Source organism: Scatophagus argus, chromosome 9 (genome assembly GCF_020382885.2).
Source record: "Scatophagus argus isolate fScaArg1 chromosome 9, fScaArg1.pri, whole genome shotgun sequence".
NCBI classification, from domain to species: Eukaryota; Metazoa; Chordata; class Actinopteri; family Scatophagidae; genus Scatophagus; species Scatophagus argus.
In genome coordinates, this window is record NC_058501.1 from 11,168,411 (window position 1) to 11,181,217 (window position 12,807).

Consider the following 12,807-nt stretch of genomic DNA (forward strand, 5'->3'; position numbering starts at 1 on the left):
TGTAAAAGGAATAAACTGACAAAAGCAGACAGGAAACCTTAAATGACTTTGTTTCTTCTGAAGTAATCAAATACTTCTCAAAGGGACAATAAGAAATCCATCTCTGTGACATCCAGTGTGAGTCTATAAGTGTGTGCTTGGCAGTCTAGAACAAAAGCAGTCTGTGTTGGGTCATAGCCTGGCTTCTAGGATGTGGTCTTGTGTTAACGTATTCAATGTTGTTTTTTAAAGAAAGAGAGAGAGATCTAAAATTAGCACAAACCATCACAACACATACACGCACACACACACACACCAACTCTTGTGTGTTTAACGGAAAATCAAGTCCAGGCATGGAACAGACTAGCTTGCCCTCGGTTATTCAGAAAAGATATTATCACTCCAATGCTTTCTTATCACTATTAAGAGGGATAGTCAGGAAATGTCAACAACCTTAATTCCATCAATGCATTTTTCCCCATCACAAAGGAATACCAATTCAAATCACCTCACAATGACAGGAGTCTGAAGTTCATTTGCAAAAGAAATGTGAAACGTGTATTTGTCTTTGCATCCATGTCAGATGTTCCAAATCCAAAGCTCGCTGGTCTGACAGGGTTTATGTTTAAACAAAAACAGATAGCAAACAACGCAGACACCTACAAACACTTCTGCTGACACACTGCATGCACGCCGTAGTAAAGCACAGAGAGAATTCTGCTGCTCCTTCCTTATTTGGCTCAAATACACTCAGTGGTGTTTGGCCTACACCACACACAGACAAACATACACTCACACATTTGTCTCCTCTGACTCCATGACAAGGGCATATCCGAGCCCACCACAGACTTTGCAAGGTCCATGGGCAGATGTTCATATTAAAGCAGATGGTTGCTACTAACTCATTCAAAGACACTGCCTTGTATTTCCTTTGTTAGTTTCTATGTGTTTAATAGTATAAACTAAAACGCAAGGCCAGGAAGTACCATGAGATGTGATAAAAGAGTTTGACCCACAAAACAAAACAGCAGAGGAATCTGCTGTCTGTACAACAGACACAGACATAATGTTGTGCTTTTTAATCTACATGACTGAATCTCTACATGTGCTGTGCATACATATGTGTGCGTGTGCACATGATTATGTGCAAACTTGAATTAGTCGTCCATTCTATGCGTGAGTCTGTGTATTTGACCCATGAACTGATTTAAGCGCTTGTTCCAGTGATCTGTAAGGTTCTCTGGTTGGGGTCCAGGTGAACACAAGAGAACAGAGGGTGGATTGAGAGGCACGAAACTCATCCAGGGGATGGGATCTAGGTCTGGGCTGAACAGAAGACAGGAAATGTATATGGCCAGGCTGGTCTTAGACTGAAACTGGAAAAAGAGGACAGAGCCCTTTCAGAGAGAGCATTGAGACAGTGGGTTAGTTGAGGATCTAAGGCCACTCTGTAACAAAGGCCAAGCCATGAACTGAGAGGGGCAAAGAGGAAAGAGCTGGATTTGTTTTTTTCATGGAGCCATATAGGAGTCTTTCTGTGGCAGACCACACAGAACGTGCTTAGACTTTATTAAACTGATGTCCGTTCACTGCAGAGTCTACTTATCTCATATTCTACAACTGGATCACCTCTTTACTTTAATCGAAATGGGCTAGATCTGTGCTAGTTCACAGTAATTATATGCTCCAGCGCCACTCAGTAAAAAGGGATGAGAGAGAGGGAACAGAGGCCTCATTCAAGAAACAACCAGGGAATGCATATCAACGCTCTGTTGCACGCGCACACACACACACACAGAGATCTACTGTATTGACAGTAGTAAATATATACTCTTATTGCTAATACTATTTCTTGCATTGAGACTTGAAGACCCTATTGTTTTACATACACAGTTTATATCTGTCAGTTTCACATGCATATTAAATAATCTCAATTTTGCCATGCATACTATATCTGTAACTCAGCTTTTGATCATTGTTTAAATCAACTACTGAGACCGAAATGTTGAAAAAGTGCAATAAAATGTGAACATGTCATCTATGCCAGTAATAGTTAAAGGCATAGATAACAGGTAACAGTTGTGACAGCTTCTGTACTGCATTCACTGCAGTACCAAGTGCATTAGCAGATGACTGGAAAGAGTAGAAGGTAAATCTTTATAGACATCTGGCATTTACAGCCCCACTTTCCCTGAATATCTGGTAAGCAGAGCAATGTAGCATTAGCAACAAGTTTCATCAGTTTGCATGTAATCTTCTATTTTGGAGTTTCACATTGTTTTTTTCTTTTCAGAGACATTTTATGAGTTTAAGAAATATGCAGCAGGTAGTTCAAAAGAAAGGACACACACGTCTAGATGGGAGGGTATTTTCGGGCGCTGTATTCAGTGTAGGCACACAAGGGCCTCAGTGGAACTAACTTATTCCATAAGGAGGGACAGCAATGATGTTAAATTGGAGAGTTCATACAATGAGATGATGTTAGGCAGTGTATAGAGGTCACACAGCCACTTTGTCATCACCAGAAGTACCCTGGCAAATATGGAGCAATGAGAGAACTTGGGAAGGTCATTTCAACCAGTAAAGCAGTATGGTGAAATCTGTACTGGTTTAGTTTACAGAATCAATTATTTTCATTAATACAATAATAATTTTAATGTTGACTACAACATCCTCACTATACATGAGATGATAATAGCTCACTTCATAATGTAGATTTTGATATCTTAAGCATCTCAGTTGCATGACCTCCACCTCCTGCTTCTCTGTGTCATTTCAGATTACAGATCATTACAAGATCATTACAGATTCATAAAGGCTGAAACAAAACTTAGACATGGCTGTTTTCAGTCACCATGTGAGTAAATGTTTGGTTGATGTTTTGTTTTTCACCACTGGTTCAAGTGGAAAAAGTTGGTTGCCACTTTTGTTCTGTAATTAATGCAAATCAAAAACAGGTGCAGTCAGAGGGGTAACTAAGGAGTATAGTTGGATGCGCTCAATTATTGTAATCATGACAACAAGACTGTAATAACGAACAATAGCTGGCACTGTTTCAAATAGACAGGAAGTGCATAAGAACTGGTTTATCATGTTTATACAGGATTTAAAAGACTTTAGTAGACTACATTACGACAATAAGATGCCTGACTTTTAAACCTTGGGAAACAGGTTTGTGTGAAAATGTATTTCCAAGGAATATTGCTGTTTACTGCAGGCACAATCAACAATAGGCTATGCATAAGTAAAGAAAAAAAATTCAGGCCTCTTTGCCTTGTGCATATGCTAAAATAGCTAACTGATTAAAGAATTTTTCTTTCATCTTTGGTTACTATTTAGACCAAAAAGTTGTGCTCATTGTCCAAGCAAGGGAACTAAGCTAAGCAGATAAAATGAAAACAATATCTGACCATCTATATATATATAATTATCATGATACAAGTTGTTGATCAATAAATTATTCTCACTCAAAGCAATCTGAATAACTAGCTAGGTGACTGGAGGATTCAAGTAATTTTCGCCTCTTAAAACATGTCTGTACAACTTAATAATCATTTTGGGTCCAAATAGGTCTAACAAGCTTCTACTTGTTAGCTCTGCAGCAGGTGTCTATTTCATCTCTACAGAGTCAGACTTGTCCAAACAGACCCAACACTAGAGCTCCTGACAGAGCCACTGGGATTAATATATACACAGGCTCACATACATAAGCATACTGACTGACTGTTTATGTACAGAAACAAATACCCTACATGCAGAGACGGTGTCCTGACAGCTGTGACACAGGCTTGGTTATTTTTATAACCATGAGCAAACTATTATGTTATGGGTGGTGTAAGGAATCCTGTGTTGTGTGTATGAATATTGTTTCTGTACACAGAGAAAGTGAAGCAGACATGTAATTTATAAATCCTCATTATGTTTCATACAGATGTCACACATTCCAAATATCACATTAACTATGCATTATGGATTGCATGAGTTGTTTCGCCTGTAGTGGTTTTAAAGTTTAGATTCCGGGACTTAAAGATAGGTCAATGAAAGACTCAAACAAATTAGGTCTCAAAACTGGTCTAACTTGCTTTATGTAAACCTAATGTATGTTAGGATGCTAAGCAGTCTTCTGTTCAGTACCATACTGTAATAAATGAAAGGTGGGTCACAATGGCTTTTACCAAATTTAACATTCATTGAAAGAAATAATTTTCTGTAATTGGTGTATGCTTTTAGTCCAGCAATATGCAATTCTTGGAATGGTCAAAACTGCATTTCTGTGTTTTAACATTTGTTCTCCTTTTCTGTTGTGTTGTATAAAGTGACCTCATCTCCCTGTGCAGCCTGGTTGCTGTCAGCTGTTTCACCATGGCTGAGTCAAAAGAAATCTCACTACTCACCCACTCCATCACCGTCGCACTCACTTAGTGAATAAAGTACCACAAAGAGGTAGCACTAGTATAGTGTATGAGCACAGAAACACACACACACACACAAGCAAGCTTAAAAAGACTCACAGGCGCACACAAACAGATACATACACCAGCCCGTTATGCATTATTATTGTGAATATCCCCATTGTGGGACAATAAAGGAAATCTTATCTTATCTTAAATAAGGAAACCATGACAAATTCAGAAATTCGTACAAAACTGAGGCGAAGAGATCGACATGGAAAACTGGTGCTTGATGAAACAAGAGAAAGGATTCTTCTTTTGCCTTCTCCGTTCTTCTGTCACTGTTTTCTCTTTATCTCCCTCTCTTCATGGATTCAATAGGGCTTTGTCTCACTTTTCATCAATGACGAGCGCAGCTTCAAATTTTCAGAAGGGTTGAATATGAGCAAGAAGAGTTTGGTGATCAAATTATTGCACATTCAGTTGAAAGCTAATTCAATTGTAAGCTAACTAAAGCTTCCCTACCATACTGCCTTATGTATTCCTTTCTGCAAACACCTCTCAGTAAAAGCTTGTTTGTCAGTCTCCTGGAGAAGCCACAACGAGCAACATGTGGCCTGATATCTGAGCACTTCTATCAAATCCAACCAAAAACATGTTAAATCATTATCATTTAATCACATTAGTTTAAAATCAAATAGAACCAATGAGCTATTAGAGCAAACACTGTCACACTGCTGCAAGGCAGAAGTGGCTCTGTGGATGGGTGAAGTGTGTGTCCTGATGCGTGCACATGCCAACAATACTGATACAGGCAAGCATTTTCATGTAATGTTTTCTCCTCTGTGGGCAGCTTCAAGGATCATAGATGTAAAAGACATTCATAAGAAATACACAGAGACCAAAAGTGAAGAAGGTCAAAGGAGACAGCGGGAGAGCAGCAGGGGAGTGTACTTGTTTTCAAATTCTGTTCCTCAGGTAATGAGCAAGTAGATTTGTGTGAAGACTGTAAACAAACAGAATTGAAGGGTTTAGTGCTAATGTTGGTTTCTCAATTTAATAGCACAGACATTATTCAGGGGCTTATTGCAATTTTTTCTTAAATTATTAACCAGCATTGAAAGAGGGGCCAGGTCACTCCTTGAGACTGTTGACAGACAAAGCCATGTCCAAGGCTAAGCTATCAGCACCTAATGCTAAAATAAACAAAGCTGCAAAGACAAAAGATCAAGGCAGAAAACAAACGACTGGACAAACAAAAAAGAAAAGAAAAACTGACACTTTGATATGACTATGAAGATCAGAAGAAGGGGAGTTAAAATTTGAGGAGAACTAAATAATGTACATTAAATTTTTTAGGCAATATATCTAAAGAATGAAAAGTACAAAGACGTACAAAAGACAGGTAAAAAAGTAAAATCGAGACAGAGGGGCTGGATGCCAAAGCACACTTCAGCACACTTTATCAGACTGAGAGAGCAACAAAGAGTGAGCCCTTTGTGCGTTGAGAAAAGTCCAAATCCGAACAGAACGGAGCAGAGCACAGTGAAACAGGTGGCTTGAGATAATCCTTTGTCTATGTGTGTGTAGCTGTGATGCACACAACATTGAATAAACACATATTAATCTGTGTAGAGCTGTGTGAGCATCCACTGTATGTGGCTATGAGTGTGTAGCTCTCAGTTCATTTGCAGTTGCATACACAAATATACACATGCATTTTCCATACATATGTATATACGTGTGTGTGTGTGCGTGTGTGTGTGTGTTCTACCAGGTCAACCAGATTCAGTTTTTTCTGCGCCTGTGTCTACTCTCAGCTCCAGTAGACAATAATAGAGCACAACAGAGGAAAAGAATGGCTTTGTCTAAAGATTTAAGTCGGTCTTTCTTTCTTTTATTTAAACTTTCTCCACTTGGCGTTCCACTTATTTTATTTCACTCAACTGTAAACTAGTAAGCTGGATTTGACCATTCTTGACAATCTAAAGAAGCATGTTTTTTCTTTGTGAGTTTATTTTGGTAATACACATTAACTCTTGCATCTTAATCCTCATTTATTTTCTAGTGCTCTTCTAACTCCATGCTCTAACTGGGTGTCTTCAACCTGGTCAACATAATGCAAAATGTGTGTCTTGGCTATGTAGGGTTTTTCTTCTCCGTTCATCTTTATGACACATCTGGTTCTTATAAGCCCGTAAGTAAATCACTTAAACAAATGCAGAAACACAAACAGCATGCAGCTGATAATTATTAGAAACTACAGTCTTTGACTGGACCATTTCCAAAACTCAGTCGAAGGTTTATACTACACCACAGTGATTAGCTCATGCAATTTACTGATGTTGACGCTGGAGGACTGTTTCACAAGCGAGTGTGTTTTGCATGAAACAACTATTGTGATACAAGTTTTTCACCACAAATCAACAGATATATTTTAATCAAAAGTACATTGATGTTATTTTATTATCTATTATACATGAGGCAGACAGAAAGATTATCGCATTTTGCACGAAAGATCAGCATGTTGGTCATAGTGGTGTTATGGGAAATGGGACTTTGTTAAAATAAGGCGAGGCACCTTTCAAATATTTAACTGATAACAAGGATTTAACAACAACAACAGTGAAGTAAACGGATCATTGGTGGTATTTTGACAGACAGGGAAGCGGAAATTTATCAGTTTTATAACCAGCGAGGAAAATGAACTCCATTACACTTTGGTCTTGAACCAAAGCTTTAGAGGAAGAGTCCTGTAGTCAGGACTAGAAATCTATTAAGGACTGGAGTGAAAATATCTTTTGCACTGTTGTTGTTGAGACAGATGTGTCAAATCCACGTTTTGCTTTGGGATTACCATTGTCATGATTGTGAAAGAATGTTCAATCAGTAGTTAATCATAACCAAGTTTTATCTGTGTTTGGAAAGAAGTGAAAAACCACTGGTCCTTAAATGGGAGTGTTATTTACAAAAGCTTTACAAAATGTTTGGTAAGTACATTTCACGTATAAACATATTAATAAAGATGCACATATGAAGACCAAGGTTCAAGTTTTGAAAACACTCATTTCTCTTCTGATCATGCTGATTCAGGGATTACACTGATAAAAGAGTCCCAGAGTAACTTTCATCTAAACAACTGTAAACATAACTGCTGCCACATATCTGTGCCGGCTAAGTCTACTGATCAACCCTCAAATTTTTATGAGCTGCTATCACTGCAAGGCTATACTACACTACAACAATTTACAAAGCATCGAAAGCTTTGTACTCCTGTTTAAGAGACTTAGCAGCGTTCGATGTGTGTGCTGTCAAATCTATGGTTTCTTTCATGTTTGAGCGCCTTTATTATTATGACCATTATGAAGAAGAACATTAACAGTTGGCTGTCTCTATTATGTGGTGTACTTTACTCACCCATACAGACACATACATACACACAGAGCCTCTAACTGATGAGCAAAACAAAAAATGCCTGTCAGTCTGTACTTTATCTGATCTAGACATAAAATTATACAGATGCTCCTTCACATCAAGGCTTCTTTAGCAAGCACACACACACACAGATATCTGATGTCTTCAGAACATATACTTTCTTTTGTAGGTGAACAATACAGTAAGCTGATATGTTCATGGAGTATAAAGACGGTCCCTCCGGGCCCTTCTAAAGGTCCATTACATGTACATGACAACTGTTTTGTAGATACAGTAGATTCCAACAGAGCAGTTTGGTTTGGTGACAAATGAGTCCTCAGTAAATTATATATTATAATTATATATTAAGGACTGTTGTGGAGCTTGACCTAAAAATCGTTCCAGTTCTTCGTGCCTCTGAACTACCAGTGGCAAGCCACAAAACCCATATTGCTTGTATCTTTAAAATGAGTTAACTTTAGAGGTTATGAGAAAAACTTTCTTTCATACTAAACTGCTTTCTAGCAACTGTTTAATGTGCCCCAGAAAAGGCTCAAAACATCAAAACTTCCAAAGAAGGGAGTAAAGAAAACGAAAACATTTGATCTTTACCTAATACTAATGTTATTCACTCTCCAACAAATGCTGGTCATTACAGCAGCAGCTGTAAGAGCTCTCCAGACTATGCTAAACTCAAGAAGCCTTTAATCACTGCAGAACAAAAAAAACTGTCTGCTGTCAGAAAACCATTAGGTACAACAAGGTACCACATATTTGAGCTCCTGCAAAGAATAAATGAAGCTAAAGGGTGTGATGAGCACCAATATAGTTGGAAGAGCATTTAAAATCCAATATTTAAAGAATAATACAGGTAGGGAGATAAAGATATACATTATAAAACACTATTTATTATATTATGTTATCAAAGTATCTGGCAATCAAGACTCATTATGACGATTATCAAGTGGGCAGTTTATATAGCAGTACGTCAGACAACAGTGCATCAGAAGTCATTATCCACACATGCTTCTATGCTGAAGTGCTGAAGCATACAGTGAGGCCTGAGCAACACAACACAAAAATGATCAGGGTTTAATGTGATACTGCTAAACTAAAACACAATATGAAGAAAGAATGAGGAGAAAAACTGATGAAAGAGGAGACGAAAGATGACGCAACACTCATCAGTTAACTGAATGTAACTCCTTTTAGCAAAATTTAAACTGTGTGTGTTAAAACTGAGAAAGATTGAGAGAAAAAGAAACAAAGAGAGAGAAATGATTACTCCCTGTATCCCCCCGCCATCTCTGACTCTGTGGCTATAATATAACCCTGCCCCCCTCTCCCTCTTTTTCTCCCTGCAGTGAGTGAGGTGATGAATGTGAGTGTCTGTCTCAGTTCCTATTAATAGTATGAAACAGGGCTGGAGGTGTCAAAGCTAAGGAGGGATGAGATCTCTCACTCTTTTCTTTCCCTCTCACACACACCCAGAGCTGAAGCAGACTCTCTCAGAGAGTCCAGCTGTAACAGAGGTTGATTATAGGTGGGGATGGGGGGCAGGGAGCAGAAGAAAGGGGGCTGAGGTGGAAGACAAAGCCAGCAGCAGAGCTTCAAACAGTGTACTGACAGATTTACTATCTATATGATAAAGCAAACAACCAACAGAGCTTCTCAGCAAGGTGGGGTGAAAGACTGGACTTTTACTCTGTGGGGCTATATAGACAAACATACTGACACATAGGTGCCCAGACACACATACTGTTTAACAGTTAACTTATTTAACCCCCAGAGTTAAATTAGTGCCAGTCCATGTGCTCTGGAAAATTTCAATGTCCCAGACAAATGGGAGAAATTAGTGCCAAATTTTCTATGTGTTTAAAATAATTCACAGAGCCCACTGATTCCATGCATCAAAAATCCATAGCATCTGTATCTGATAACCTGGGAATGAGAAACAACAATCAACTTTCTCTCTCCTTTAATACAATTTAAATTTTGCTTGTGTTTACACAGAAAGCGAAAGCAAGTTTTTCTGCCTCACGTTATTCTCGGTTATGATTTTGATCACAGGATTATCAGTGTTTATTTGCCTCAAAGAATACCTTGCTGTTCCTTAGCTGTAAGCACCAAAGGGTGTGTATGTCTGTATTTGTGTTCAGTTCAGCCTCTCACTGAAGTCATCACTCACCAGGGATGTTGGTTATCTGGTGAAATACCCCCTAGAATTCTGTTTGCCCTCTCTACTCTGTAGAGACTGAATGAAAAGTGTTCATGTACGAACACTTTTCGTACTTTTCGCTCTCCTCCCACTGATAAATGGCTGTATCTAGTTGTTTATTCCTCCAGAACACCCAGTAATGGCTCTCTTCACCAGAGCTTCTTGGATCTCAGTAGAAAGCCAAACAACACCAGCATCATTTTTTGACATTTTTTTGAATATTTTTCACTATTTTCACTGATCATTATGACTGTTAAAAAAAGAAAACTCTGTAAACCAATCAATACTGTGCTACAAGTTTTCCAATAATCCTGAAAATTACACAATGATTCATAGATGAGGAGTGGTTTTGCTGTGGAAGACCACTGGTCATACTCTCAAGCCTCTAAGTCTGTGTGCATATTCCTACCTCGTGAGTTGGTAGCCAGGTCCGCCACTTTCTGAAAGGCATCAAGGAAAGCAGCCACAGCAACTACAGTTGCCCTAGGGGAAAAGGGGAAGGCACAAGTTTAGTAAAAAAATAAATAAATAAATAAAAACATCACACTTCACTGGTATAAAACAATATACAATGCAATTATTCAACAAAAAGGTGTATAAAGAAAGAGAAAAATCCAGATGTAACGATGACAGCAGCAGCAGTGCTTCAAATCAGTTAAAAGAATACAAGGGGCTACAGGTGGCCGATCAACTGCAGTAATTATTTACAACACAGTTTTCTGTAAGCATTGGCTGTCTGTCAGATAGTCAGACAACAGAACTTGTCCAGCTGACTACTTTCTTTTTCCAAGTCATTACCATCATTTTTTAAATTATGGTCCCTTTAAGCATTGTTTTATCTTAAAAACTGGATGTCACTGGAAGTCACTGAACGCATCTTTTCAGAGAAACATGCTGAGCTAAAGTTAGCAGCAACTCAGCCCACAGCCCCCCAGAGATCCTCAGAGAGACACTGACTTTTAATGTGAAACTAGTTAAAAGTAAACTGAAGCAGAGCTTTTCCAGTAGAGCTGCGAGTGCTTATCTGTCTCACCACCCAGTGTTGAGCAGCAATGATGAGAAAAATCTGACATACCGGTCACTATAGAAGTTAAATCTTATGTCAGCGCTGTACTTTAAATGCATGTCTAAGTTAAAACTTAAATGTGCCCTGCTGTGTGAGGAATGTCTATGTGATTACTTAGAGACCACTGGAATCTGTCCAGCTCAGCAGAGCCGCTCTTGAGTCGAGTTTGCCACACTTACAGGTCAATGAAAGGATCAATGTGGGTTCTACCCAGTTCAACTCTAAAATGGAAAAGGGGCTTGTGGAAAGTCCATAACTCAAACCTGGTTCTCTGTTGTTTTGTCCGGTTTACCAAGTATTTACAAATTGCAGTATAAAATTCTGCTTATAAATAACAGACTGAAGAAAGGGCCAAATCCAATCTGTTACAAAAAAAAAGAAGTAGTGGAAGCTTGGTGTAAGATTACTCTCTGTTTTACTCATTACAGACACCATCTTACTGGCATCCGCGTTTACTGTCTGTCTGGCTGCCTGACTGACCAGTTATTTTACATTCATGGGCCAGCTGACCAGCCGAATGGCAAATACTGACTCACCTTCTTCAGATCTAACAAACCCCTCATGATTAAGATCACAGGTAGGGAGATGAAAGGTTCTTGAAGCATGAGCCCTACCTATCAGTCATGCATGGCCAAAGAAAAAAAAAACCCAAAACAAAACACATTTATCCAGAAATTTTCCACGACACGTTCAGCCACAGCAGCATGTTTGTTCGCACACTCCTGAACAGTACCTGAGTTTATAAATGCTTGTTATCTTCCACTGACTTGTACACAACCATCATAGCACAGCCAGGGAATTTCCATAAACAGTCTTCACAGGTAGCTTACACAATTGGGCAAAACAATAGCTGAATACAGGTTGATGGTGACTCTTGAGTTTGGCTTGTAGATGGAACAAAAATGTTTTTAATCTTTAATTTACCAGCATATCCAGTGCACATCCATTTTTCTGCAAAATGTTTACTTTGTGTAGCCAAAAGCACTGTAAGGCAACAACAGGAGTTGTTGGTAGAGTCGTCTTTTAATGGATCTATTAGTGGGTGAGAGGAAGCTGGAGCACTCTGGAGATCAAAAGCAGGATCAGTGATAATCACAGAACCACTGTGTCGTTAAGGTTTACTGTAGAATATGCTCCTAATGCTGAGTTAGACAGTATCTAGACACAGTCAACTGAGTCTAGACGGCCGTAGCTGGTACTTGTTTAATTGAGTTTCAGGTAACATTTCAGAGAGGCCTTCTACAAGCTTGACAGAAAAGGAAAAACAGAACACAACTGATCAACTGATAAACCCTGATCTAAAAATAGTTTCATGCTTAAATATTCTTTTACATTCAAGTGACATCCAAGTCTTGGCATTGAGTCAATGAAGAAACAGTCATTTCCTTTATCATTCATAAACTTAATGTAATATTGGATAATAAATGCTGTGTTGTTGCAGAGATGACCAGAAGATCCAAGGGTGTGTCCTGCAAATGGAAAAAGAAACATACGCACAGGCACACACACACACACAGAGAGATTCCTTTCTATTTAAAGACCAGTGCAAGGCAACAGAGCAATCTCCAACTGATATCTGCCCCTACTGATTTACACCACGTACTCAGGGGTTTTCTGGATCATATTTTACATGTAAATGCTTGCTTCATCCAGTTTTAATTATTAATGCAAAACAGGTTTGTTTTTTATTGAAGACTGTTGTTATCAGTGGCTCGAGTCTACTGAAACACAAAGTGAAG

General features: G+C 38.7%; 1 protein-coding gene across 7 annotated transcripts in view; it reads right to left on the reverse strand.

Moving 5' to 3' along the window:
• Positions 1-12,807, reverse strand: part of LOC124064286 (protein MTSS 1-like) — a 49,559-nt gene that overhangs the window by 30,535 nt on the left and 6,217 nt on the right. For all 7 annotated transcript variants that reach the window (XM_046398599.1, XM_046398596.1, XM_046398595.1 and 4 more), the window contains exon 3: positions 10,412-10,485. In XM_046398599.1, coding sequence (XP_046254555.1) covers positions 10,412-10,485 — 74 coding nt within the window. The remainder of the gene's footprint in view (positions 1-10,411; positions 10,486-12,807) is intronic.